Here is a 27,187-nt window from a genome sequence, read left to right as displayed (position 1 = left end):
CACAGAGGCGGGGATGGTGAATCCATGCTGCCCAGAGCTGGTATCACCCCATTCTTAGCTCGTGGTTTTCTGAGATAGCCTTCCACGCACTTTCAGTTGGCGTTTTACTTCCTGGACTGAGAACCTTCCGGAAGCAGTGACCGTGAAGATCGCTCTCAAGTGGACGTTCTTTATTGACAATCGGCGGGGCCCCAGTAGACATTTAATTTCATGTTGATTTTGGTTAGCTGGGGCCCCGCACAAACTCCGACAGGTGGATCAGTTATGGGCACACCTCATTTTATTGTGTGTGGCAGACAGACTCACAGATTTTGGGCTTGTGGCACCCCTGCGTCGAGCGGGTCTATCCGTGCCAGATTTTCAGCAGCATCTGCTCACGTCGTGTCTCTGTTGCATTTTGGTCGTTCTTGTGATGTTTCAACCTTTTTCATTATTACTGTATTTGTTACGAAGACCTGTGAGCCGTGGTTACGATTCACTGAAACCTCAGGGGGTGATTAGTGGTTTTGAGCAATAAAGTGTTTTTTAGTCCAGAAATGTACTTTCTAATGACATAATGCTATTGCACACTTAGCAGACTACAGCAGAGAGCAAACGTAAGTTTTATATGCACTGGGGAACCAAAAACTTCATTTGACTGGCATTATTGCGATACTCGCTTTCTCGCCTCGGTCTGGGACCGAACCACAAGATCCCTAAAGTGCATGTATCGTTCAGAATTAATCTGTGTTAGGAAAGACATCGGTTAGAAGCCAGGAACCCGAACTTTAATTATAGTATCACTGAGTTATTTATGGGGAATCACACAGTATCCGTTCAAGGAAAAATCCCAAAGGCGTTTACCGAACACCACATACGCATGGGGGTTTCGGGGATGACGGTGGGGTGCAGAGAACACCTCCCATGCTACCTTGTATGTAAGCAGTGATTAGAGCCAGTTTGAAATCTTCATTTACTGGACCTTGTAGTGGGGGGCGTGGAGTCCCTTCTGGGGTCCCTTGCAAAGTCCTATCATACTTGGGCTTAGGCTCAACAATTAAATTTTTTTAAATTGAAGTGTAGCTGGCATAGAATATTAAATGCATTCCAGATGTACAACATAGCAATTCACCAATTATATATATTATGAGATGCCCTGACAAGTATATCACGATATGACTGATTGTATTCCCTGTGCTGCGCTTTTCATTCCCAAGAGTTACTTTCCTTGTAACTGGAAGTTATATTTTGCCCATCTTTCCACCCGCCTCCCCTTTGGCATATGAACAAACAAGAGTAGACCACAGAAAAGAAACAGTCATAAATAAGAGAACAGAGGGTGGGCTCTGCTCTTGTGACGGCGGCCGCCTGACCCAGCCACAGCCAGCAGGTGTCACTGGCGCTCTATCCTGGGAGGGCCGCTCCAGAGCCGGTCTGGGCGGGCTTCTTCGCATTCCTGTGTCTTGCTCTGCCTCATTGACGGTGTAAGCCATCGTGGCCACCTAACTGGCTGGACCGGTAGGTAACTGGGAGGTGTTGCAAGCTTGTGCTTCTGCTCTTCAACTATATAATGAAACTATGTGCTTTGCTCACTAAGTGTATCCACGGACCCACCCGTGTCTACAGATCCTAGGGAAGGAATTCGCCTTTGGGGAGGGGACCACACTGTGGGGTCCGCCAGGCTGACAGCAGCACCGTGTTTTTGGTGGTAACCTCAATGTCTTCCTCTCTGGGCTGGTCTATCCTACTTCCAGTCAGTTTGTGAGTTTGTCACGTGAGACTCTTAGGTGGCCTGCAGGGAATACTGGCAGTAGCACTAGAGTCCTGGACAGACTGCAAGAACCAACCTTCTTCCCTTCCTTCCTTCCTTCCCTCCTTCCTTCCTTCCTTCCTTCCTTCCTTCCTTCCTTCCCTGAAAACCTCCCTTTCCACTAGGTGTCCTTCCTCAAGTGCTAAGGGACCGAATGTTCCAGAACCTTCTCTGGCAGCGGTGCACAGATAAATAATCACATGTGCAGGGGACACGTCAGCGGTGGGGACAGGGGGTCATGCTGGGGCTCAGGCGGCAATGATGAGAAACCGTGGGCTATGAGAATCACGTGGGAGAGGCTCAGGCTTGGAGACCGGGGGCCTAGGGCTGGAGGCAGGGAGGCGGGGAGGCCGGAGGCGCAGCGGTGGATCCCGGGCCTCAGTCTGGCTCCTGAGATCCTGCTGCAGGCACCCACGGGGAGCTCCCCGCCCCTGCGGTGCCGCGGTCTTTACCACCAGCAGCTCCCATGAAACCGGAATCACAGACTTGGCCGCATGGGAGCCTGGTGTCTGCCTCGTCCGCCTGCGCCCAGGGCTTGAGTCCTGTCCACCTGCCCTGCGAGGAGCACAGGCATGTTATGCTGCGATGCCGTGGGTTGGCTTCAAATCAGTGGTCACTTCCTTCTTTGTATTCAGCCACATTTTTATTCCTTAAAATTAGCAATGAGGTCAGAGTCAGGACCCAGGGAGTCTGTCTCCTATCCCTTTATTTTCTTCTCCAAACAACTGAGCCCATTAGGAGGCCTGGGAAGACAGACGCTGTCCGTGGTCCTCACCAGGTTTATTCCTCCTGTGGGGGTTCTTGTGGAAGAAGGTGGGGAGGGGGCCCCCAGGGTGCTCTCATCTCTTTGGGGCGGCTCCGAGGAGGGAGGGTACTCTGAGTTTTTCTTATTTCGCTGGGGCAGAGATGCGGCACCTTTCGCTTGAGGCCGGGTCTGTAGACATCGTGAGCAACTGGCCAGTGCCGTTTGGGAGCAGAGACATTCCCAATGGGGATTGACCCAACACCTCACATCCTATTTGTTGCAGCACATGGAGTTTGTCTGCTGAAAAGTTGCAACACGTAGTTCTTGGTGTAACTCACTCCAGAGTAGACACCGGTCAAAATCTGCTTGAGAAAACAATAATCAAGGTGTGGGTGGGGTTGAGGGTCTCTGGCCCGTGTGGAGGATTCTGGCCAGGCGTCCCCTGGAAGACACGGCCAGCTGGCTGGGGCATCTCATCCTGGAGGCTGAGTTTCCCCCATTTCCCAAAAGGGACCCCATCTCTGCTTCTTCGGGCTGGATTTGTTGTCCTTTTAATCCGGGCACCTCGGCCTCTCCACCATCTCTAAGAACAGGCGTGTCACTTGCTGCTCCCGATGGGGTGCGTGTCTCCCTGCTTGCACGGATGCGAATAGTTTTGAACTTGTTTTACAGGATTTGTGCTGATCTCTGCCAGAACACCTCTTGCTAGTCGTACTCCGTTATTCTGAACTTCCATGCCTCTTTAATCCTGGCTCTACTCTGCAAAGTGTCATTCGTCTCTCTCAGCCTTGCTCGTCCCAAAGGAGAGGAGCATACCGTGTGTGTGTGTGTGTGTGTGTGTGTGTGTTCATTCAAGTCATGAATGCAGAGCGTTGGCCGTGGCTGGGCAGGTGCCAGCACACCTGTTTATCAGTTTGTCTCTTAAATCAGCCGACACACGTAACCGGGGGGCCTGGCAACGTCCTCGCCTAATAAGTGTGCCGTCCAAAGGAGATGATTCTGTACTGATGGTGACTCTCCCGATGTGGTTTGTGGCAATTGCCGATTTCTCCGAGAATTGGTAGATGACCCACGGTCAGGATTCATCGGCTCTGTGCTGGCAATTCCTAGGGTCGGCTTTAAGAAATAGAGCTAAGGTCAGACTGCGTGGGTGGCTCAGTCGGTGAAGCGTCTGACTTGATTTCAGCTAAGGTCATGTCTCAGGGTCGTGAGATCGAGCCCCACATCAGTCTCTGTGCTGGGTGTGGAGCCTGCTTAAGATTCTCTCTCTCCCTCCCCTTCTGCCCCCCGCCCAAAAAAAAGAAAGAAAGAAAAAGAAAGAAAACTAAGGTAGATTTCATTCCTAAAAACCGTAGATAGTAGCCCCATTATCCTGTCTGGAACCTGGAGAGGACAAAATGTTCTGGAAGTGGAGACAGAGAGCCACGTGGAAGCTGTGCCCACCCCCACCCCCACCCCCTCACCGAACTGCAGTGAAGCTGGGGTCTGCCTCAGTGGGTGAGGGGGCCGTGACCTCTGCCCCAGCGGCCAGCCTGCGGCTCGGTACAGGGCAGAGGGTGGCTCGTAGACATCAGACCCAGGGAGAGCTGGGGTCAGGACCCAGCTGCCCTCTGCCTTCCTCTGGAGCCCTTCTGTCTGGTCCACCGTTCCTCCTTGACAGGTCCTCATCACTTCCTCCTGCCCTCGATGCCGGCGCTTGTCCGTGCTCCTAGCTCGCCATCGTTTGAGCAGCTCTGAGCCCAGCAGGACATGGGGCAGAGAGCCCTGCCGCCCCTCTCTGCTCATGGAGGATGGAGTGTTTCCCCCTCTGCTCTCATCTCACTGACTGCTAGCACTGCTGTGACGCAGCCGACTCGCTTTCCCCGTTCCCAGTCCAGCTGCGTCGCTGGCGGTGTTTCCTGCCTGGTCATAATCAGGCGGAGAGCGGCCATCCCCTTTGATGCTCCCCTGCACCTCCACGTTGAAAACTGTCAGCTGGGCAGAGCCGAGGCCGTGCCCAAGGCGTGCCGGGCTCTCGGTGCGGGGAGCTGCCCGCCCTGGATCCCAAGCACGGATGCGTAGGAAAAGCATCAACATCTTGGCCTCCCCATTTCTGCTAAGTGGCTGTATCAGCCTAAGCAAAGCCACAGGTGAGACAGGTGCATGGTCCGCTTTGACGAGGACTCCTACGTGGCATTTCCAACCCAAACAAAACACAGTGTGATGTCTGTTTCTTTATTCCCCACCTGCTTCGAACTTCCACACAGGAAAAATGGACATAGTGAGATTTAGGAAAGATAAAGAGTAGGGTTTGGAAGATGACAGAGGAGTGGATGCAGATATGCTCAGGGTCTTGCTCACAGCAGCGTGCCTGGAGCTTCTGTATGACAGGCATGGGGCCCCTGCCTTTGGTTTAAATAGGCATACACAAGTTTTTAAGACATATTTTTGCCCTGAGACAAATTCTAGGAGATGTATTGACTGTGACCTTCCCTGGGGGCCAGCAGGTGATGCTGTAGATGGCAGCTAAGACCAGGCTCCAGGACGAACATGGAGGGGCTGTCACTGGCCGGTTCTGGTCCATGCTCACTCGAAGGGGGGGCAAGTCCTCTGGAGTCGTGGGCTTGTCTGGATCCCATTTCCAAGGAAGATTTCATACAGAAGCCCACTTTATGGAACTGATCAAAGACAGGCTGCCCCAATCAAAGCAAATGTTGGATGTCCATACTCCACCCACCATGCCCCCTCTTTGCATGTACCCTCCCCTCCAAGGCAACTACCCTCCACCCCCAAGACAGCACATTCGAAAACAGTGACATCAAGGAAATCTTTCTCAAATTGTGTCTGTACCCCACACGTCCCATATGGAAAAGTGTTTTTTGGTTAATTAGGTGTGAAAATACTTAATGTATCTCTCTCCTGGATTCAAAATGTACATTAGTGTAATAGAGCGTTCTAGCCATTTGTGATGGTTAATATTATATGTCAAGTTGGTTAGGCCATGGCACCCAGGTATTTGGTCAACACCAGTCTCACTGTTGCCGTGAAGGTATTTTTTAGATGAGATTAACATTTACATCAGTGGACAATTGAGTAAAGGCCATGATGCAGGTGGGTCTCGTCTAATCAGTTGAAGGTTGTAGGAGAAAAGACCTTAGGCCCCCAGGGGAGGAGGGAATTCTGCCCCCAGAGTCCAATTGCAGCTCTTCCCTGGGTCTCCAGCCTCCTGGCCGACCCTGCGGGTTTTGGATTTGCGCCTCCATAATCACGAGAGCCAGTTCCTTAAAATATCCACAAACACGTAAACACGTAAATGCACATCTTATCGGCTCTGACTGATAAACCTGATTGATGCCATCTTCTATTTCTTAATGATTTTCCTTGGCTTTCTTTGGCATTACAGGAAAGCATCTGATGAGTTGTCCCTGCTCGCGAGGCTCCTAATAAATGAACAGTAGCTTCTGTTCGCAAAGGGTCTTGCCTGGTCTGAACGGTTCGCACCGATCAAACGCATCATGGTATACATACGGATGGGACGTGCATTTGTGAAATTTTGCTTTATGCCTCGTCCTGTTGTGAAGGTCATTAGCTGAAAGCCACACCCCAGCAGAGACGCGCCTCAGATCCCTCCCTGTGGCGCGTAATGGTTGTACTGGGTGTCCTCATCCCTCCTCTGAGAGGATGTGCTTTTTCTTTTCAAAATCTGTAACAGCTTGGAGAGCTGGTTTTCATTTTGGACGTGGAAGAGGCGGAGAATAGTTTCACACTGACAGCCGAAAAGCGAAGGTTGAGACCTCACGCTGGGGGAAGAGTCAAGGGTTGTGTGTGGGGGCTCCGCGGGGTCGAGGATAGAGGGTCCTGTCATTCTGCTCCCGTGTCATCAGAAAGGGCAGATCGCTTCAAAATTGGAGAATTATGTGCACATTTAGAAATGCTTCCATTCAGAATGTTTGGAACCTCACAGAGGTTTGGATTCCATGCATTTTAATGGGTGAATCCTCAGCCCTTTGGGAAAATGGGCTTTGGGGGGGGTCCTCACTGAGGAAGTGCTGTGCTGGGGGCTGCAGGTGCCAGCTGGAGTCACTTCTGACATCCGCCCCCCCGCCCTGGTTCGACACAGGTGCTCTCCAATGCCCTCACGGTGGCCCTGTCCGGAAGGTGCGATGCTGACGTTCTCCGCCTGCTGTTGGCCCTTCCTGAGGACCAGAAGTCTTGGTTGGCAGCGAAGGAACTGTGTGGCCTGCCCGGGCCCCAGGTGTATTCTCTGATCGTGTCCATGACTCAGAACATGAATCTGCGAAACGTCATTTACAAAGTAAGGGGGTGACCGTGGGGGTGGCCTGACTCAGGCCACATTACGTCTGCAGAGGGGCAGCTGGGGGTGGGGGGCCGGCAGGTGCAGACCCTGGCTGCCTTGGTCAATCTCCACATCTCGTGTGTGCTGACTCTGGGGTGGGCCTTGGAATTGGATGGTGCTTAGAAGACCTTCCAGGGGGTCCCTGGGGTCAGGCCTGTGGACACTTGGCACAGCATTGACGGCCGTCAGTATGGTCAGCACAGGAAGGCCCACTAGGAAAAGCCCTCCTAACCTCAGTGCCAGGTTCCCCTCCTCCTTAAGGACCCTTCCTGGGGTATATCTGGGGAAGCTGGGTTCCTTTGGCCAGGCCCGCTCCCCCTCTGAGTCAGGAGCTGCTCCCACCCCTCCTTGGCCTTGGCCTTCTCTGCCCCATCATGTCCTGGGACACACAGCCTCTGTCCTGTGAAGGTTACGTGCCCATCTCTGCCAGAGCCTGTCCAGGTAGAGGTGTGCCGATGGGAGGGAACACAGGGCAAGCTCTGGTCACTTTGGGAATGAGCTGGTTACCTGCCCCACACACTCCTGCACACAGTGGGGTGAGGGTGAGAAGGGTCTGAGAAATCCAAAGATGACAATGTGTACAGGTGAGAGTTGACAGTGGATGGTGAGCACCGCTGACCCGGGGACACCCCCGATTAACCCTCCACTGACCACCTGTGTGGACGGTGAGCACGGCTGACCTGGGGACAACCCCAATTAACCTCTACTGACCACCTGTGTGGACGGTGAGCATGGCTGACCCGGGGACACCCCCGATTAACCTCTACTGACCACCTGTGTGGACGGTGAGCACGGCTGACCGGGGGACACCCCCGATTAACCTCTGCTGACCGCCCTCCAGACTCTACTTCTTCTAGAAGTTCCTTATCTTCCGTCCTCCACTGTTCGAGTCTTATGCTTCCCAACACTTAGCTCCTACCCTTAGGGACTGGTCTTGTTCCACATTTCTCCCCAGGGGTGGATTTGCCGACATCTGGGCTAATCAGAGGTGCCACAGGTGTCATCAATCTGGCAAGGGAGCTTTGGGGTCAGGAAAAGGGGAGGCTTGCCATCCCAACCCTATTTCCTTTGTGGTCTCCCTCCAGTGGGTAAGTACTGGGTTACACACATGTGCACACATTCTGAGGACAGATACGAACTTTCAGATCACGTATCCTCTCCAAGTTCACCATGTGCCCCCTGGGACACAGATGCAGCCTGATGGCGAGCCAGGGTTTTAGCGCCGTTCTGTTACGCACACAGAAACCACCCAGGTGAAATTAGTGTTTCCACATAAGTCCTCTGTGAAGAGGCATGAGGAGGAGGTGTGGGCTGGGCTCAGTCTCCTGGCTGGAGGGAGAATGACACCACCTCTGATCACACCCACTCTGATGTGTCAGGAGCCTTCTAGGAGTGTGGCTATAGGGAAGCCGGTGGACACCGTACTCCTGGCGATGGTGGAGCAGCCCCAAACCTGCAGGGCGAGAGTATCAACTCCGGGGTCCCGGCACACCTGGCTCACTCCCAAGTCCACCCACTTTCCATTGTCCTGACGGCGAATCTGTGAAGCCTCTTGCAGAACACAGGTTGCTGTATGGATCTGTGGGTTCCTCTGTCTGTCAGCGCTGTGGTCCCAACCCAGTCATCCCCGCCACGCATGGGGGTGCGCCGGGTGCCCCTCCTGGGGTGGGGGTTCAGTGAGACAGGTGAGCAGAGAAAGACACAGAGCCCGCAGCCGTGTCTGCTGCCCGGGTGTTGACTGACCGCGGAGCGACATCATTATTTGCACAGCCCGGTAGGGAAGGCGAGAGCTGTGATCTCAGGGCCTGCGGGTCAGCCGCAGAGCCAGCGGCGAAGTGCCAGGCGCAGAACACTAATGAGCGAGAATGGGAAGTTGTGACAGTCAGGGCCTCAGCCTGAGTCCGAAAGCCTGAAAATTCAGTGCGCAAATGAACACGGAAGGAGGCGGCTCGCCGTGATTCCTCCCTTCTTGTGGAAAGAGGCAGCGTCTGCTCATTTATCGGTTTATCCAGCCAACTCGGAGCGGCAATACCGCCCATGCTGTCCTGCTCCCTGTAGCTACGTAAGCGACGGACAGGCACGCATCCCCGCCCCCGTGGAACCTACATCCCGCAACAGAGAAGACGCGAACGATAAGTGAAATACGTAGGTTTCAGAGGGCGCTGCTGTTTCTGAAGTCCTGGGTTAAATGCCCGGCCCCGTCCTTCTAACCATGAGACTCCTGGACGTCCGTGGATCTCCGAGCCCCTGTCCCCTTGTCCACAAAGTGAGCCTCAGAGCAGCCCAGAGGGATGAGGAGGGTCAATGGAAATTGTTTCCATATAAGACGTTCTATTTCAACCTCTTAAATGTCCACTTTAGGCATCCCCAACGCGAAGAGAAATATTTTGAAAATGATCTGAGTTTTTAACAACAGATTGTATCTCTCTCTGGTTTACGTTCGAACAGTGTCGGTACAATTGTGTGCCAAAGCGCTGAGCGAGACGTGCTCTAAAAAAGAGAACTTTTATACGGCACGCGAAGTCCTCTCCCTAGTTCAAGAAAGAAGAAAATCAAATAACCGGGTTTTCATTGCCTAAGCAGTCCTCATGAGAGTAAAAATTACAGCATTGGTTATTTCTCTTGTTGTGTTTTTTCCTTCGAGGCTCTGATGCCTTTGGAAGCCCACGGCGCACTCAGCTCCCTGTTGGATGTGGTCTCCAGGCTCAGCCACCTGCTTGCCAAAGCCGGCCATGTTCTGGAATACCTCCCCGAATTTCTCCACGCATATAAAATCACTGCCTTGCTAGACATGCCCGACTTTCAACAGGTGTGTGTTTGCTTTTGGCCCCTGGGGAAGAATTCAGATTTGCTGTGTCTTTGTATTTGCTGCTTTTACTTGTCTATCTCTTTCTTCCAACATCTAAAGTCCGCGTGCGGGAACAGAATATAGAAACAGGAGTACTTTCTGTGGCTTTGGCGGTAACAACATGGCAGTAAGGCCAGGCGTCTCCCTAAGAACTGGGGGACGGAGACTTCTTTGAGCCACATGCACCCACGTGGTGGGTGGGGATAGCTCACACATCGTCTGTGAGGTCAGAGATCACTAAACCGAGTATTAGCACAGATGAGATCCCAAGGGCCTGTTTAACTTCATTCCAGGAGTAAATTGCCTTCAAAAACCTTCCGATGTTTATTTACATATAAATAATTGGTTTACAAATTACAGATTATTTGCTGCACATACAAACACAAACTTGAATGCAGTCAGCGGTGTGATGCTAGCTTTTGCTTGGACGCCGTCTGCCGGGATGGGCCGCGTGGGGAGAGCAGATGCGCGGGGAACACGCAGAGGACCAGGTGTAGGGTGGGGGGCAGACGGCAAGGTGCTCAGCGGCCTCGGGCGGGACAGCGCGCTGCTCACGAGCTGATGCACGATGCAGACAGCTGTCAAGGATCTGGGTAACTTGGCGGTAGAGACACACATGAAGACCATTAATTAGTCGGAGTGAATGATTATTTTATGGATCGATCACTTATCACCGGACGAGGATTTGCTGCTATGCGTGTCTCCGTGCGTGTGACATTTGTCTGCGTAATGGGTTTATAGGCCAGGAAAATTACCACGTGACCTGCAGAGTGTGTCAAGGTCAGACACGTGCACAGTAGAGATTGCGTGCTCGGACCTGTCGAACATCTTGTGTGTTGAGTTGGGAGAGCGGGCTCCCTTTCAGAAGTCTCGGTCACTTGTTGAAATGCCATTTATTTTCCTCGTGTTCAGCATGGCCAGGCCAGAAGTTCAGCCTTCGGTTCTTTCCAGTTCGTGATGAAGAAGTTTTGCAAGGAGCAAGCGTCGTTCTTCAGTGGCTCTAACTCATTCATTAACTTGCCCAGAATTAACGAGCTCCTGGGAGAGGACAAAGAAAAATTCAACATTCCTGAAAGTTCAAGTAAGACGACAGTAATTTGCATTCGTTGAGATTGGTTTGCGTCTTGGCTGTTAACCCTGCTCTGTATGGAATATTCTGTGTGAAGGTGGGCGCACGCCGGCAAAGAATTGTCTCCGGCCTCTTAGCTTTACCCTTCGCTTTCGCTAAGGCTGCCTCACGCTGCCCCGGATGTGGCTTTGGAAGCCCCCGGGCCCGTGCGCACGGGCTCATCCTCTCCCTGCGTTGTCGGGGAAATGATACCAGTCTTCTTTCCATGTCGTGGATGAGACCGTCATGATCAGAGAGGAAATCACGTGGCCAAAGAGGCATAGGTTGTTCGGGGGAGGGGGATGCTGACCTGTCCAAGCCCCAAACCCTTACCAGCATGTTCTGTCTGCCTTTGTAATTAGAATGTGTCCACCCAAAGTGGGGCCAGGAAGTCGCTTATCAATCCACGGTCCTTTGCCACTAAGTTTCGTAGAAGGCAGATTTGGAGGAGGCCACATAACTTTCTCCTTGTTGCAGGACATAGCGGGTTTGCACGGGCCAACATGGTGGTGCTCGTCTCTGCGCCCAGACCCCTCACAGGTTAGCCAGGGGTCCCAAACGGACTGGGCTTCAGGGGCGTCCAACTCTGAGGCTTCCAGTCTTTGTACCTGATTGCTCAGCCGGCATCATCTTCTTTTTGATGAATTCCAACTCAGCTGACTGGGGACCTTATTTATATTTTCAGAATTCCTTCACTGTGCCTGTGTAACCTACCCAGGGGCACAGCGTCTGTCATTATTCACGGGTTCTGTCTGCAAGTCAAGGTGTGGAGTCCATCCAGGGGCCCTATTAGCATTCTGCCTACCACCTGCCCCCCAAATATATATAGATATATATATGTATATGTGTATATGTGTATTTATTTATGTATATATGTGTATATGTGTTTATATAGGGGATATATTATAAGTTACAAATTATATATTTTTATATATTTATTTAATATAAAAATACATATTTCAATTTGTGTTTACATACGGTGTGCCCGGGATGGACCGAGTGTGGGTGGGACGGGGGGAAGAGGAGGAGAGTGGCAGTTTGTAGAGCTGGACACGTAGGATGTGGACCCGCATAGCAACGACCTCCCAGAGACAGTGTGTCAGTGTGCACATCAGCTAATGGATGCTTTGCACTGCTGCCAGGTATAACATGATTTGGCAATATAAACACATGTTAATGTTATTAATATTTGGTAATTTTTGTTGTCTACTTCTCTAATTCTCATTTCTTCTTTTTCTCTTGCATTTGGGTTTCTTGAGGATTTTTAATTTGCTCGTCAAATCTAATCATCCAGTCATCCATCCATTCCTCCACACATCCATTGATCCATCCATCCATCCTTCTGTCCATCCATCCACCCATCTATCCCTTCCCACCCATCCATCCCTCCACTCATCCATTGATTCATCCATTCATCTGTCCATCCATCCACCCATTCATTGATCCATCCATCTTTCCATCCATCCATCCATCCATCCATCCATCCCTCCACCCATCCATTGATTCATTCATTTATCTGTCCATCCATCCATCCACCCATCCATTGATCCATCCACTCACCCAGCCAGCCATTCAACTATCCATCCCCACCCACCCATCAATACCTCCACCCATCCATTGATTCATCTATTCATCTGTCCATCCATCCATCCACCCATCCATAGATCCATTCATCCATCCACCCACTCATCCCTCCCTCCCTTCCTCCCTCCCTCCCTCCATTGATCCATCCATCCTTCTATCCATCCATCCATCCTTCACCCATCCATCCACCCGTTCAACCATTCATCCACCCAGTTATTCAGCTACCATGGAGGATCAGTCTTTCTTGGTCCTTTCGTACATTGTATTTCAAATGATTGTCACACTAACCATAGACAATATTGGTACCCTCCTTTTCCACATGACATACTGAAAGCTCAGAGAAGGTTGAGTAACTTACCCAAGTTCACACAGCTCTCAAGTGGCAGATGTCAGGATTCCTGGTTTCAGATTTCTTGTTCTGTACATACATATGGTTATGTCTTTTCTGAAATGGAAATCGTTACTGTTTAAATTGTGCTTATAATTTAAAGTGTAACTTTAAAAAATATCAGTAAGAGCAATCTTTATAAGTGATGGTTTAAAAATTTATGTAGTCATGCTCTTAATTCACATCTCAGGGGATTCTTTCTATCAATTTTATTATACTTGTTGAATAAAAAGAACTGGTTTTTCTTTTTAAACGGAGAATTTGGGAAGATGAAATTAATAGTGGAAATAATCACAATAGCACTATTCATACCTTGGGTGTCAGGAATCATGGTATCAAAACTAAGATATTTCCATTTTAAATGTCCACTTCAGGGGCACCTGGGTGGTGCAGTCGTTAAGCGTCTGCCTTCGGCTCAGGGCGTGACCCCGGCATTCTGGGATCGAGCCCCTCATCAGGCTCCTCCGCTGGGAGCCTGCTTCTTCCTCTCCCACTCCCCCTGCTTGTGTTCCCTCTCTCGCTGGCTATCTCTCTCTGTCAAATAAATAAAATTAAAAAATAAATAAATAAAATAAATGTCCACTTCAGGGGTAAAAGAACAAGCTGAAGTATTCATCACCCACTTAAAACCTTATAACATTTTGGGGCACCTGGGTGGCTCAGTTGGTTGAGTGTCTGACTCTTGATCTCAGCTCAGGTCTTGATCTCGGGGTCGTGAGTTCAATCCCTGTGTTGGGCTCCATGCTTGGCATGGGGCTACTTAAAAAAAAAAAACCCTCCAAAACCAAAGACAAATTGTACAGTATTTGGTTACTAATCCTTATGGTGGTAGAGGCTCTATCTTCATTAGGTATCTATTCAGTTAGGTCAGTCGAGTAAACCTTTGGTTGAAACCAATTAGCACACAGCAATGTTGAAAGCCAACTTGAGGGATCAAGTGTTTGAGTGAAAACAAGGCGATTTAATATCTCAAAAGCAGTAAGGTCAACACCGCTGTGTAGGTGTAGGGAAGAAAATTCAGTAGCAATATATAAAGCTAATTTCATGGGAAAACCTAATTCTGTTCCCGTTCCTGTGAGTGTCGATGATTTTCTACATTAAAGATCAGATGCATTTCTTTCTATTACCATCTGCAGGTGTCTTTGTCATCAGTCAGTGCCCTTATTGATGACTTAGTTTGAATATGTGAAGGTCATGCTTTCCTTTCTTTCCAATTACCAAAATGAACATGGTGTCTCGAAATTTCTTATGAGGCGAGAGCCACTAAGGATAGCAGCAAGAAAAATTATTCTTGAATTTACTGCCCAAATTCAGTCGTGGCATGAAAAATGGCTCTGCACTGCCCATTGGAAAACAAGGCATCATGGATACGTAGAGGAGTGTCGCTCTTAGCCTGTATTGCGAGTAACTTTTTTTTCCTTCTGATTCTGACAGCACCGTTTTGCTTGAACCTCTATCAAGAAATTCTACAGTCTCCAAATGGTGCTTTGGTGTGGTCCTTCCTAAAACCTATATTACATGGAAAAATACTGTACACACCAAATACTCCAGAGATTCATGAGGTCATTCAGAAGGTAAGTCTGGGGGCACCTGGGTGGCACAGTTGGCTAAGCGTCTGACTTGGTTTCTACTCAGGTCATGATCTCAGGGTTGTGAGATCGACCCCGCGTCGGGCTCCGCGCTCAGCGGGGTGCTTGCTTGAGGTTCTTTCTCCCTCTCTCTCTCTAAAATAAATTTTAAAAATCTTAAAAAAAAAAAAGGTAAGTCCGAATGAATGAGATCTTATCGACCAAACAAGCACAGTATCAGGCAGAGATCTTTAGACACATAACGTTCTACGGATTGGAATGCATAACGTTTTCGTGTGTGGATGATGCTTCATCTTGGCCTCTTTCTGGCTCTTGTTGTTGCCCGGGTCACTGTCCTAGAGGACATGTTAGGGCAAGAGGGAGTATTCGGAGCAGCCCGTGCAGTGGGGACAATTAGACAGAGGGGCGGGCTGTTCCCTGTGGTTCCAGGAGAACGTAGAGGACAAAAGCTAGTCGGTTTTGCTTGGTGCATCTGGCGGTTAAGGGTGAGTCAGACCCGATATGTTTGTAGTCGTGGCCTGGGCCTGGTGAGTGATGTTCCCAGTTCGATTCTGAGGCTTTGTCAGCTTGACCCTGTGGAAGAGGAGCTCAGGTGGAGGTGAAATCAGCTTCCCTGGGAACGATTCAGACATCACGGGGTTCTGCTTGTGTTTCCTTCCGGACCTTAGGAAACGTGCTGCCCCCATGCACCATCAGACTTGTGCTTATTCAAACTCGTGCTTTGTTTTGAAAGGATGGTGTTGTGTTTTGTTTTTGTATCTGGTGGTGACTTGTAAGGAAGCCTGCAGGCACCTTGTGGGGACTTCCCAGAGGACAGACAGGCGGACGATCTGATCGACTGTCCCACCCAGAGGAGGAGACACCAAGTTCTCCCTTTCAAGCTTCAAATAAAACTAACTTGAAAAATGGAAAAGTTAGCATTGGCGTGTGGTGACGTGAGCAGTGGCGTTAGTTTTGGTCCAGCTGGCTTTTGCACACGCCCGGGGTCGTCCTGCGGGGCCGCAGCAGAGGGCAACCCACGGCTCCATTCCCCCGTGACAGCTCAGGGACTGCACGAACCCCCTGTGTTCTGCATGTCGTCAGTAACTTCTGTTTTCGTCTTGAAAATATTATTTTGCAGTATTTACTGCAGTTCTCACTCTCACAGTGAAATATTACTGTAGATAAACACCAGGAGTTAGTCTCTCCAGAGAGACACTTCTCCCAGGCCTGGGGCAAATGCCCGAGTTATTCTAGATTCCCTTCCTGGTTAAGCTTTCAAGGGCTGGGGGCCTTTTAAGAATTTCATAGAAAATGACTCTCTATCACAGCTCTCTTGTAAATTTCAATTTTTATTTTATTTTATTTTTTTAAAGGATTTTATTTATTTATTTGACAGAGAGAGCATAAGTGGGGGGAGCAGCAGGCAGAGGGAGAAGCTGACTCCCCGCTGAGCAGGGAGCCCGATGCAGGACTCTATTCCAGGACCTGAGATCATGCCCTGAGCCGAAGGCAGATGCCTAACTGGCTGAGCCACCCAGGGTCCCCATAAATTTTAATTTTTAAAAATAAGGGGGGTCTGGCTCAGTTAAAAGAGCATGTGACCCTTGATCTGAGGATTCTGAGTTCAAGCCCCATGCCAGGTGTCGAGATTACTTAAATAAGTAAAACTTAAAAAAAAAGAAAAAACTTGAAGGAATTTCTCTCTCTCTCTCTCTTTTTTTTTTAATTATAATAATATTTTTTATTATATTATGTAGGAATTTTTCTCTTGGAAAAAAAATGAAAAAATAAGCCCTGAGTTTCTAATTTGATTAGATATTATCCGTTAGTGTTATTAATAATAGACACACTACAGTGTTACATCTCGTGCTATGTTCTGTGATAGAACAGTTAGTATGATCACCTCTGTTTCTGGCGAGCCCACCCTGCAGTGGGGAAGAGAAGACAGACAAAGGAATCATTTAGATGTACTATGAGGGATTCGTTCAGTGTGAGAGGTTAGCGGCTTTTCCTGGACTTAGAGGCGTGTGGAGGGCAGGATGTGTGGGCCTCCCTCGGCTGGGGGAGGCTGTAGGTTGCCCAGGACGGAGGTGTGGGGAGGGATTGAGCCCCATGCATTCTGAGAATGATGAAGATTCTAGAAAACCAGAGATTTCCCTGATTTTGTCTCATCCCATGTCAGATCTCAGGCACTCACAGGAACTGGTGTCTTTTTCCCTCATTCCATGTGGTTCACGACTTGGCTTGTGGGTATCCTGGTTTTGTACCGTTAAGACTAACTTTATTTTGGTGGTTGGCTGCGGCTACTTAGTTCTAGGAAAGTTGGATCCAGACATTAGACCCTTGGTCTAAAGTCCCACGTGGCTGGGAGACCCCGGAAGCTTTGCCACCTGGGTTAAGTGACACAACATCATCTGTACGGTGCGGGGCTGGGTGTCGCAAATTACTCAGCACTCAGTCTCATTCTCTGCGTTCCTTTCTATTAGCTGGAACCACTTAAAGTGGCCACATGTGTAGGAAAAATGTAATTTCACGGGGCTCAACCTCTGGCCCCGAGGACATCATTGAGAAACGCGGTGGTGGTAAGAAGAGGCTTGCACATCTGTCCCGACCATGGGCGTGACCTTGGGCTTATCGCTCTCCCGTAGAGAGTGCTTCCTCGATCAGCAGAAGGAGGCATGAGGGAGATCTAGGATTTCATGTGGGAGATCTCTCTTCATGGGGATACACCGCTGTCCCTGGGGCCCTTCCCGTGCCCTGGCCTTCCTGGGCTTCCCAGGGGATGCTCCCCTTCCACCGAGCACTTCCTGGACCCCAACAAAACAATGGCTACAATTTCTAGGGAGCACCCAGCTCGTACTTGAAGGGCATTTAGGCGGGAATCCATGGTCTTTCCGCGTTATTATTCGAGAGGTCCCAATCCATCAGTATGCTCTTTTAATTTTGTGGGTTGGAATTGTGTTTGGTCTTGGCCCCAGGCTGATGCCAAATTAAAGAACAGTGTGGAGACAGCACATGAGCGTTAGGAGAGGTCAGGAAAAAAAAAGCATAACTACAAGAATTAGAGCGGATTTCTAGGAATCAGCGGCATGCCAGGAATGGCATCAGAAGCGAAGCGCCACACCCCGAAACCTTGCCTGTCCCCCAGCAACGTTGTCTGACTGCTTGTGCTCGGTTTCCTTTTGTCGGACGAGCTATGAAGAGCTATCTCGCAGTGCGTACAGTCTGGAGGATTGGAAAAAGGATACATATCAGAAATGATATTTAGAAAAGAGACAACTAACGGAGGCCTGGGTCTTCTCTACAAATGTGATCTCTGAAGGACACTCAGCCATTGTTCGTGGGGGCCCTGGGGAGGGCAAGGCAGGGGTGGCGTGGGGCCAGGGATTCTCAGCTGCGGTGGGGCCTGGCGATGTTGTCCCCAGAGGACCGGGGGCAATGTCTGGAGGCATGACTGTTGTCACAACCAGGGCGGTGGGGGGGGGGGGGCTACTGGCATCCAGTGGGTGGAGGCCGGGATGCTGCTAAGCTCCCCAAAATGCACAGGACAGCCCTCCCTGTGCTGGGGGAGGTGCAGAATGTCATGGATGCTAAGACGGAGCAATGTATCTAGAGGGGGTGGGAGCCCAAGGGGCAAGAGGGACCGAGGAGGGGCAGCCTATCCAGCACCTGGTGATGGTGCCAAGTGTGGAGGGACTGTGGGCCAAGGACAGGCCGAGAGCAGAGGGCACTTGGCCTTCACTGCCTGTGTCTCAGAACCGTGGTGGCCCGAGCAGAGGGATCAGGCGTGGGGGCAGGCCTGATTTAGCCTCTCCCAGCGTGGGGGGAAGGAAGCCAGACTTGCCTGATGTCTGTGTCCTGAGCCGAGGTTGGTGACCTGTCATGTACCTGCTCCCGCGAGGGGGAGGGGGCCTTGGCCGCAGCTGGACGGCCTGGGCCGAGTGTCCGAGAGCAGCCGAGAGAAGTGTGCTGTATCGATGGCTGTCCCCACAGTGTCTAGGGGAGTGCTAGGAACACAGGGCAAATGGGTGTTGCATGGATCAAAGCATGGTGATTATACGACTCTGCACCAAGCTCTCTGCCCTCCGCGTGTCCAGGGGGTGCCCCGTCCATCATGGTGGCACTCGTGCTCGGGCCCCGATCTGCCGCCGTCTTGCCTGAGTTAGCAGGGGTGAGCGTGGTCAGGGAGTGTGCCCTGCTGCAGTCATCACTGTCCCTTATCCACACTTGGCCGGGCCCCTGCTAGGACCATCTCATTTACCTCAAACAACCATTGGAGGGAGGTACTAGTTATCCCCATTATACAGGCAGGAAAAGAAAGGCTCGGAGCGGAGTGGAGACATAGCTGGTAAGAGGTGGAGCTGGAAATCTGTCACTTTGCAGTCTGTGATATGCTGCCTGTCCTCGCTAGCAAATACCCAGACTGTGTTAAACAGCAGAGATTGATTCTCTCCCGGTCCTGGAGGCTGGAGGTCCACGATCACAGTGTGGGCAGGGTCAGTTCTTCCCGAGGCCTCTCCTGGCCGTGCAGACGGCCGTGTTCTCTCCGTGTCTTCACATGGTCGTCCTGCCGTGCGTGTCTGCGTTCTGATGCCCTCTTCTGATAAGGACCCCCGCTCATTAGGGCCCAACCTGTGACTCCATGTTACCTTTATCACCCGTCTCAAGATCTCCACAGTCGCAAATTCTGAGCTCCTAGGGATTATGGATTTTGGGAGGACACAGTCCCACAGGGAACGTTGCCACTTTCTTTTACCACTTGAACATGGAAATGTGTGGGGCCATCGAGGACCCTCACAAACTCTGTCCTTTGGGTTGCACGGCTGATTCTAGAATCGCAGGAAGATGGGGGCCCAGGGGGGGCTGGTTTGCTAATGACTGCATGGACACGGGACTGGATTCTGCAAAACAGGCCGGAGAGCCCCAGAGAGCAGCCACAGGACCACTCCTCTGCATCACCTGGCCCTTGGCTCCCACAGGAGCTCTCTCTTGACCCTCGTGGCCCGTGAACTCGCTCCCCAGGGCAGGGTCCCACCTGACTTGTTGGTGTCGCCTGCAGAGCCTGGCACAGCGCGCTGGCGAGACTAGGAGGTCTGCATTGAAGTTTGCGGGTCTCCCTTTTCAGGGCCCCTTGGAGGGGAAGATACGGTTCAAAGTGCTTTCGTAATTAAAATGCTTTCCCTAAACTTCGGAGCTAGTGCTGTTCTACTTCCCTGGGCTCCCTGGAGACCTCCTCTGTCAGGGGACCAAGAACGTCTCTTTGATTGTGGCAGGAGTTTGCTCTGAAGTGGCTGAAACAGACACGAGGCATGTGTATCCGGTGGATCCCGCTCATTTGCGCCTGAGCAAGTTTCTGGAGACCAAGGGCAGCCTGCAGCTGCTCACGTGGCCGGCGTGGCTGGCGTGGCTGCTGGCCGCTCTGGGACGGAGATCCTCACCCAGCAGTGCAGTGTCCCAGGGGTGTGGGCACTCTCCATGGCAGGGCTCCGGGAGCCCGAGAGGGGCAGCCGGCCCACCTGCTGACTGTGGCCACTCTGTGGTCCTCGTGGGGATCCCCGCCTCAGACACAGTGTGAGAGCCTTGGCGCCCTGCCTCAACCTCCCCAAAGCCCTGGGGTCAGCTCCTGTGGCTTCTCGCCTCTGTCGGCTCTGCAAGCCTCTAGTTTTTCTTTTGTTAAATATCAGGCTGGTGTTAAAGCTCGTTTCCGGTGCTTGAAGTGATCTTGACATAAGAAATTGCATTATCTTTTCTTCTTAGTGTTTTTTTCCACGGCGTGTGTGCTTTTGCTGTTTTCTGAGCACGGTGTCCATCTGGTTATTTTGCAATGTGTCAGTCAGGGTCCAATCAGAAGGAACAGCAAGGAAGGTTTCATAGGAAAAATTATGACTGCAACAAGACCTTAGAGTACCCGGGGGGTGCTTAAGGGTGTGAAGGGATCTCTGAACAATGCAGCATCAGCAGCCCCGAGCCTGGGCCTGGTGGGGGCACCGAGGGAAAGCAGGGACCACGCTAGAAATGGCCTCCCCACCAGCATCGGGGTCCAGACCCCACTGGGAGGAGCACAGCTGTGGCCAGCTTGACGCAGAGGTCCCCGGAGACCCACTGGTGGTGCCTGGATCGGCACTCTGGGTGCAGGGAAAGCCTTCCGTGGGGCCACTCTGCAAAGCTGGACCAAGGCCCGCCGCCCAGGGAGGTCATGGTGGGCATGCACCACCCCTGGGAGGGGCGGGTTCGCAAACATCTGCGTGGAGGAAGGAGGGGTCCCGGGACATTAGTTGCTGTCATCCGGGCACTGAGGGGCGTTCCACTAGCTGGAGGCTCTCCTGTGTCTCATGCCTTCCAGGGGAACGGGCCGTGGTCCGACTCATACCCTCGTTGAGATTTTCTGCTCTGCAGTTTTTTTGAGACAGTTCATAGTAACTTGTTGAAGCATTGGCCGGCTGCTTAAACCAGATCATTCCAACCTCTGATTTATCTCAATATGGGCATCAGTTAATTGTCCTTCTTAATCATGGTGGGATTTTCTTGGTTCTTTGTGGGGTGAGTGATTTTCTTTTTCTTTCTTTCTTCTTCTTTTTTTTTTTTTTTTAAGGTGTATTTAGTTACGTGATCTCTACACCCAACATCGGGCTTGAACTCACGACCCCAAAATCAAGTCACATGCTGGTCAGACGGAGCCAGCCATTTCTTTTCACAATTTATTTTTATCAGTTTCTTTCTGCTTTCCTCAGATTTGTTTTATTACTGTGCTATGTTGACTAACTTTCATTTTTTAATTAGTAACAATCATATTTGAGTCTGAATTTTGGTTCTCTCCGGTATGTTGTTACAGCTAATGTCTGCATAACTCCAGAGTGATTTGTGATATGTAAAATCTTTAACTTGTTACTTTAAACAGTGTTCACACCAACCTTGGCTAAGAAATTCTAATTTCATAATACACACCTAAATGATTTCTGTGGCTTGGGATTTTACTGTCTACTCGTTCCAATAAAATCTTCTTGGGTATTTGAAAAGCAAGGGTATGTCCACATATAGAAGATAAATTAGGGGGACGCCTGGGTGGCTCAGTCGGTTAAGCGTCTGCCTTCGGCTCAGGGCGTGATCCCAGGGTCCTGGGATCGAGCCCCACATCGGGTTTCTCCGCTGGGAGCCTGCTTCTTCCTCTCCCACTCCCCCTGCCTGTGCTCCCTCTCTCGCTGGCTGTCGCGCTCTCTCTCTCTCTCTGTCAAATAAATAAATAAATAAATCTTAAAAAAAAAAAAAAGAAGATAAATTAGGATATCCGAACCAATTTTAATGGCACTAACTGGCTATACAAAAAGATATATATATTTATAAATATATAAAACACATTACATATGTAAGTATACATATGTATTTGGGGTGTGTGTATGTGTTCTCTGTTTGTAAATTTAAGATTTCTAGATCTTCTCCTTCGGCTGCATCAGTAACACCACCAACCTCTACCTACGGGTGTGAGTCTGACCGTGGGGGTGTTTACTGAGCATTTACTATGGGCCAGGCCTGGCCTGAGGCATCGGAATAGGTATTTATCTTAATATCACCACAGCCGCTACTCCCACTTTTCTCAAAGCTTGAAGCTGATGGTTTAAATAATTTGGGTAAGACTATGCAGCAGATAAGCGGCAGAGCCAAGGTTTTAACCCAAATCAGGGGGCCGTTTTCACGACCTGATTTTTCAAGTACTCTCCACCTGGTCTTATGAAGGCTTAAGGTCTCCTACTGTTCAGTCCTATCAAATTCCTTCATTATTTCTAGTCCTTTTGACTTCATATATTTTGATGATATGTTCCCAAGTCTGTAAATTTTAATCATAGTAAATCATAATTTTTTTTTTTCAGAATAAAACAAGCTTTCTTCTGTTTATTCTCTTTGCCGCAAATTTTATTTTGGTGGGTGTTACCATTTCTAGCTATTTCGGTTTTGCTTGATATTTATATCTTTTTTTTTAATGTTTTTTATTATATTATGTTAGTCACCATACAGTACATCCCCGGATTTGATGTAAAGTTCCATGATTCATTACTTGCGTATAACACCCAGTGCACAATGCAATACGTGCCCTCCTTACTACCCATCACCGGTCTATCCCATTCCCCCAGCCCCCTTCCCTCTGAAGCCCTCAGTTTGTTTCTCAGATATTTATATCTTTTGTTTTTAGTCGGTGTAAAAATCCTTGGCCTTTCATAGTGTTGTCTGTGTAATAGAGCATAATCTTCAGGAAGAGAGAGTTTCGAGGGCGGCTGGGTGGCTCAGGTGGTTGAGTGTCTGGCTCTTTGTTTTTGCTCAGGTCATGATCTCAGGGTCGTGGGATTGAGCCCCACGTCAGGCTCTGTGCTCAGTGGGGCGTCTGCTTGAGATTCTTTCTCCGTCTGTCCCTCTCCCTCCATTCTCTCTCTGTCTCTCAAATAAATAAATGAATCTTTAAAATAAAAAAAAAGGAGTTTTGTTTATTTTGTTCATAGCTACATTGTCAGCACCTGGACCTGGACCTGGCTTACAGATGTCCAATAAATATAGATACTCATCGGATGACTTAACGAACTGGATCTGAAATCCTTTGAACTGGGTGTTTGAACCTATTCAGAGCTATTGTTGTCATTCTCTGTTCCAGTTTTGAAAATTTATGTTTGTCCTTCTTATCTTTTTTCATCTTTTGCTGTTTTTTTCTCTTCCTTTTTTTTCTTTACCCCTAAGATTTTATTTTTAGGGACACCCGGGTGGCTCAGTCAGTTAAGCGTCTGCTTTTGGCTTAGGTCATGATCTCCGGGTCCTGGGATCGAGCCTCAAGTCGGGCTCCCTGCTCAGTGAGGAGTCTGCTTCTGCCTTTTCCTCTACCAGCACCTCCCCCTGCTCGTGCTCTCTCTCTCTGTCAAATAAATAAATAAATAAATCTTAAAACAAAAAGACTTTATTTTTAAGTCATCTCGATACCCAATGTAGGACTCAAACCCATGAACCTGAGATCAAGAGTTGCAGGCTTCATGCCAGGCGCCCTCCCCTCTGTGTTTCAGGGTCGAGCTTACCCTCCTACAGTTAATGCTGAGAGTCCTTCTTTCTCACTGAGGTGGGAGCTCCTGCCTGCCTCCCTGCCTGCCCCTTGTCCCCTCTGTTGCCGATGGAGCCTCCGGTTCTATAGATTACCGTCCCATTAGCTGGCGTCATAATTGTCAACCATTGGGGCTTCCAATTTCAATTATAACCTTCCTATTATAACTTTGTAATTTCCGCAGTTATTTATAAGAATTTTCCTGGGCATTTGGAGTCAACTTAGGACTTTGTCAGCTACTATTTAAAAATCAATTCTTGGCCGCCTGGCCGACTCGGTCAGTGGAGCACACAACTCTTGATCTCGGGGTTGTGAGTTCGAGCCCCACGTTGGGTGTAGAGATGACTTAAAAATAAATAGACTTTAAAATCAATTCTCTATTGGAATGGTTTTCTGGCTCAGCACCATCCCGAACGTATCAGAGATGTATCGTATTGCTGTACTGAGTTCACTCTCGCTCAGGTTGGGTTCCAGGAACTTTTTTAGGAGCGTTCTCAGGTAGCCTGGGTTCTTCCTGCCTGGATAGCTGAAGATGACCAGCACGTAGGAATTCTTGGTTTATACTGTTCGCCTCTCAGAGCTATGGAGCGTGCTTCACCGGCCACTGACCTTTACTTTTGCAAAGACGCTATCTGAAACACTACATTTTTTTTTCCTTCTTAAGAAGCTTCTTATGAGCCTTCGGATGCATATTCCAATTTCAACTGGAATGTTAGATTTTACGAGGTGTGTTAGACACTAGGCTGCTTTTCATAAGTTTGCCTGTTCTAAGAAAGGCTCTGAAATGTGCGGACTCAGGGATGTTTGTGAGCGATAGTGAGTTTTCTTCCTTCTGTGATTCCTGACTCTGCTCTCGCTCCTTCACTCCCCATGGCTGGGCTCCCTCGCGTCTGTCCTAGATTGTCTGGTTTCCCCGTGTCTCGTGGCTGTCCTCTGGGGGCTGGGACAGTCCCACTGGTTGGTTCTGCACAGACATTTGTACTGTTGCCGTTTTCAGAACGCTGCCTGTCTGCTGCCGACTGGGTCTGGGGTCAGCGGCCTGGAGGTCAGTCTTCAGGTGGCGGATCTTCAAGCCAGATCGCTGCTTCTGATCACCCCCTTCTCCACCCTCCTTGACTCATTGTGAAAACACAAGGCAAAGATTGTCTACATTTCTCCTCTCTTTCATGAAATCGGTTCAGATGCAGACCTTCCTCTTTCCTGATTCATACATTGGCCTCGTCTCTTGACCAGAAGGATCATGTCGCAAGCCCTAGACATAGATGATGGCACTCAGCCAGTGTGGGCCAACAACGGCAAGGGTGTGAGTGCAAATGGGCCAGGTTCACACGAAGGCAGGGGGAGAGTGGATTTGGCAGAAGCCCTTCCACACCATTTCGTGCGTCTGGCAGCCAAGTCGAGGGCGGAGAAGCAGCTCCAGGTTGGGCTGGGGGTGGGGGCCATGCTTCGAGAGCTCTCCAGCAGTGGCCCAGGGGGACCTCCTGCCCTGTTTTTGGGCTGGAAGAGCACAACTACGGGGAGCATCCTCTCTCTTCTGTGGTGGCTGCTTTTCAGCTCCCGCACTCGGATGCCCTGTGCCATTAGGAGGGTCCCATGGTGATCCCAGGGACGTGTGGTTGGCCCCCCAGACCCTTGTCTTTTGGGCACGTAGACCATTTTCAGGATTAAACATATAGTAACGTTGCCGTAGACACTTTCATGGATATCGTTTTATATTTCACTTAAATCCTTTCCGAGGATAGATTTTTGTCTTTCATCTTTAGAAAAAAGGCATGGGCTTTTTTGTGTGTGTGGGTCAGTGACTAGGCCTGTGTCTATGATACCAAACTGTTTTACAAGAATCTGGCGCTCATGTGCTCCGCCAGCAGTGATAAATGGTAGAATACAGGCGGTGTCCTCTGTCTTCAGTAGTGTTGGGTATTGTAGAACAAATGCGTGGCTATTACCCAAGAATATATATATATTTAAATTTATTTATTTGAGAGAGAGAATGAGTGGAGGAGAGAACATGAGCAGGGGGAAAGGCAGAGGGAGAGGGAGAAGCAGGCTCCCCACTGAGCAGGGAGCCCGATGCGGGGCTACATCCCAGGACCGCAGGATCATGACCTGAGCCGAAGGCAGATGCTGAACCGAATGAGCCCCTGGGCGCCCTCCGAGAGCATATTTTTGAGGAGGAAATGATTTTATGGAGCCGGGGTGTCCTGGGGACATCTGGGGATCCCCACAGTGAGCTCAGTCTTGGGACTGCCGTGGTGGACGGGTGGATGGGGTTTCAGGGAGAGTCTGCAAGAGCGGTCTCGGCACTCACGTCAGAGCGGAGGCCGCTGGAGCCGGTCACTGGGCCTGGGGAGGCGTCGGCGGCCTGCCGGTGGCATTGGCAGATCTGTGCTCTGGTGGTCAGTCGTGCACATAAGGCTTCTCTCCCTCTGGTCCCTGCCCAGCCCCTAAGAATCTTCCTAAGGCGGCACAGGAGAACTGGAAACATACCCACGTATGCTTTGTTTTGTAGGCAAATTATACTTTCCATTTCATGGACAAGCTGAAGACTTTAACAGAAACACTGCTGAAAATGTCCAGCGTTTTTCAGAGCGGTGGAAGTGGCCAGATGCTCAGCCAACTGCAGGTGAGTGCTGGCTGCCTTCACGCGAGGGCGAGGGCGGTGGGAGCACCTGTGAGGGCACACCTCGAAATCAGAGTGGCCCCTTAGGGACCCCACTGAGCCCGTCAGGTGTGGTTGTCAGTTGATTAATAATATTGACCTAGAGTTGAATGTGTGAGGCAGTTTTGTGAATTGTCAAGGGCTTGATTTGAGCCAGATGTCACTATTATGAGCACGATGATACTTTAATAGTATTTGCCTGCTCTTTAAATTCCATTAATGGAGGGGCGCCTGGGTGGCTCAGTCGGTTAAGCGTCTGTCTTCTGCTCAGGTCATGATCCCGGAGTCCTGGGTTTGAGTTCTGCATCGGGCTCCCTGCTCAGTGGGGAGTCTGCTTCTCCCTCTGCCCCTCCCCCTGCTTGTGCTCATGCTCTCTGTGAAATAAATAAATAAAATCTTAAAAACAAATTCCATAAATGGAGGCACAATTCTGTATCTTAATGCGATTTTGAGTGGTTTGCATACTTTTCGACTGTGGGTCTATTTAAAGGGCCAGTTATCACTCCCTGACATTCTGTATCGACAACCCAATATATTCCCAAATTCTGGGGGCTGTGGTTTAAGATAGCCAACTCCTGCAGAGCCCCACAGCCATGAACTTCAGAACTTTGCAGGACGTGGGCCTCATAAAAGCCTGGGGCCATTTGTATAACCGAAGTCCCCTAAAGTCTGATCGCAGAGTCATACCTGCCTTTTTATTCTTGTTTGGCCTATTTCTCATGCACCAGACAAGTTGTTCAAGACGATTCATAGCAGGGCCTCAGAAGCCGGCCTGGCTGGCTTTGATTCCTGGCCTAGCCCAGCAGTGGAGTGAACGCACCGTCCCAGAGCTGCGGTCAGTCTCCCCGGGGGAGTCCTGTGCCGGGGGTCCCGCAGCTACTGGCAGTGGGCCCGGCGGGGAGCTGATGGTCCCAGGCAAACGCATGTGGTTTCAGACCCCAGCAGCCATCGGTCCCGTCCTGGTGTTGGAAGGTCTGCGACGCTGGTTCTCAGGGCGGCCCCCACTGTGTGAGCGCGAGGACTGTCGTCCTGTTCTTCTTGAACTTGTTTGCTCACAGATTAATTTGTTAATACCGGGATCAGCAG

General features: G+C 50.2%; 1 protein-coding gene across 1 annotated transcript in view; it reads left to right on the top strand.

The window, feature by feature from the left end:
* ABCA13 (ATP binding cassette subfamily A member 13) overlaps window positions 1-27,187 on the top strand; it is a 357,421-nt gene that overhangs the window by 79,328 nt on the left and 250,906 nt on the right. The window contains exons 24-28 of the mRNA XM_057304334.1: window positions 6,634-6,828; window positions 9,515-9,685; window positions 10,631-10,799; window positions 14,233-14,372; window positions 25,952-26,065. Of these exons, the coding sequence (XP_057160317.1) occupies window positions 6,634-6,828; window positions 9,515-9,685; window positions 10,631-10,799; window positions 14,233-14,372; window positions 25,952-26,065 (789 nt within the window). The remainder of the gene's footprint in view (window positions 1-6,633; window positions 6,829-9,514; window positions 9,686-10,630; window positions 10,800-14,232; window positions 14,373-25,951; window positions 26,066-27,187) is intronic.

Source organism: Ursus arctos, unplaced genomic scaffold, assembly GCF_023065955.2.
Source record: "Ursus arctos isolate Adak ecotype North America unplaced genomic scaffold, UrsArc2.0 scaffold_3, whole genome shotgun sequence".
Classification (NCBI taxonomy): domain Eukaryota; kingdom Metazoa; phylum Chordata; class Mammalia; order Carnivora; family Ursidae; genus Ursus; species Ursus arctos.
The sequence above is the reverse complement of the archived record's forward strand: the minus strand, read 5'-3'. Positions and strand labels throughout refer to the sequence as shown.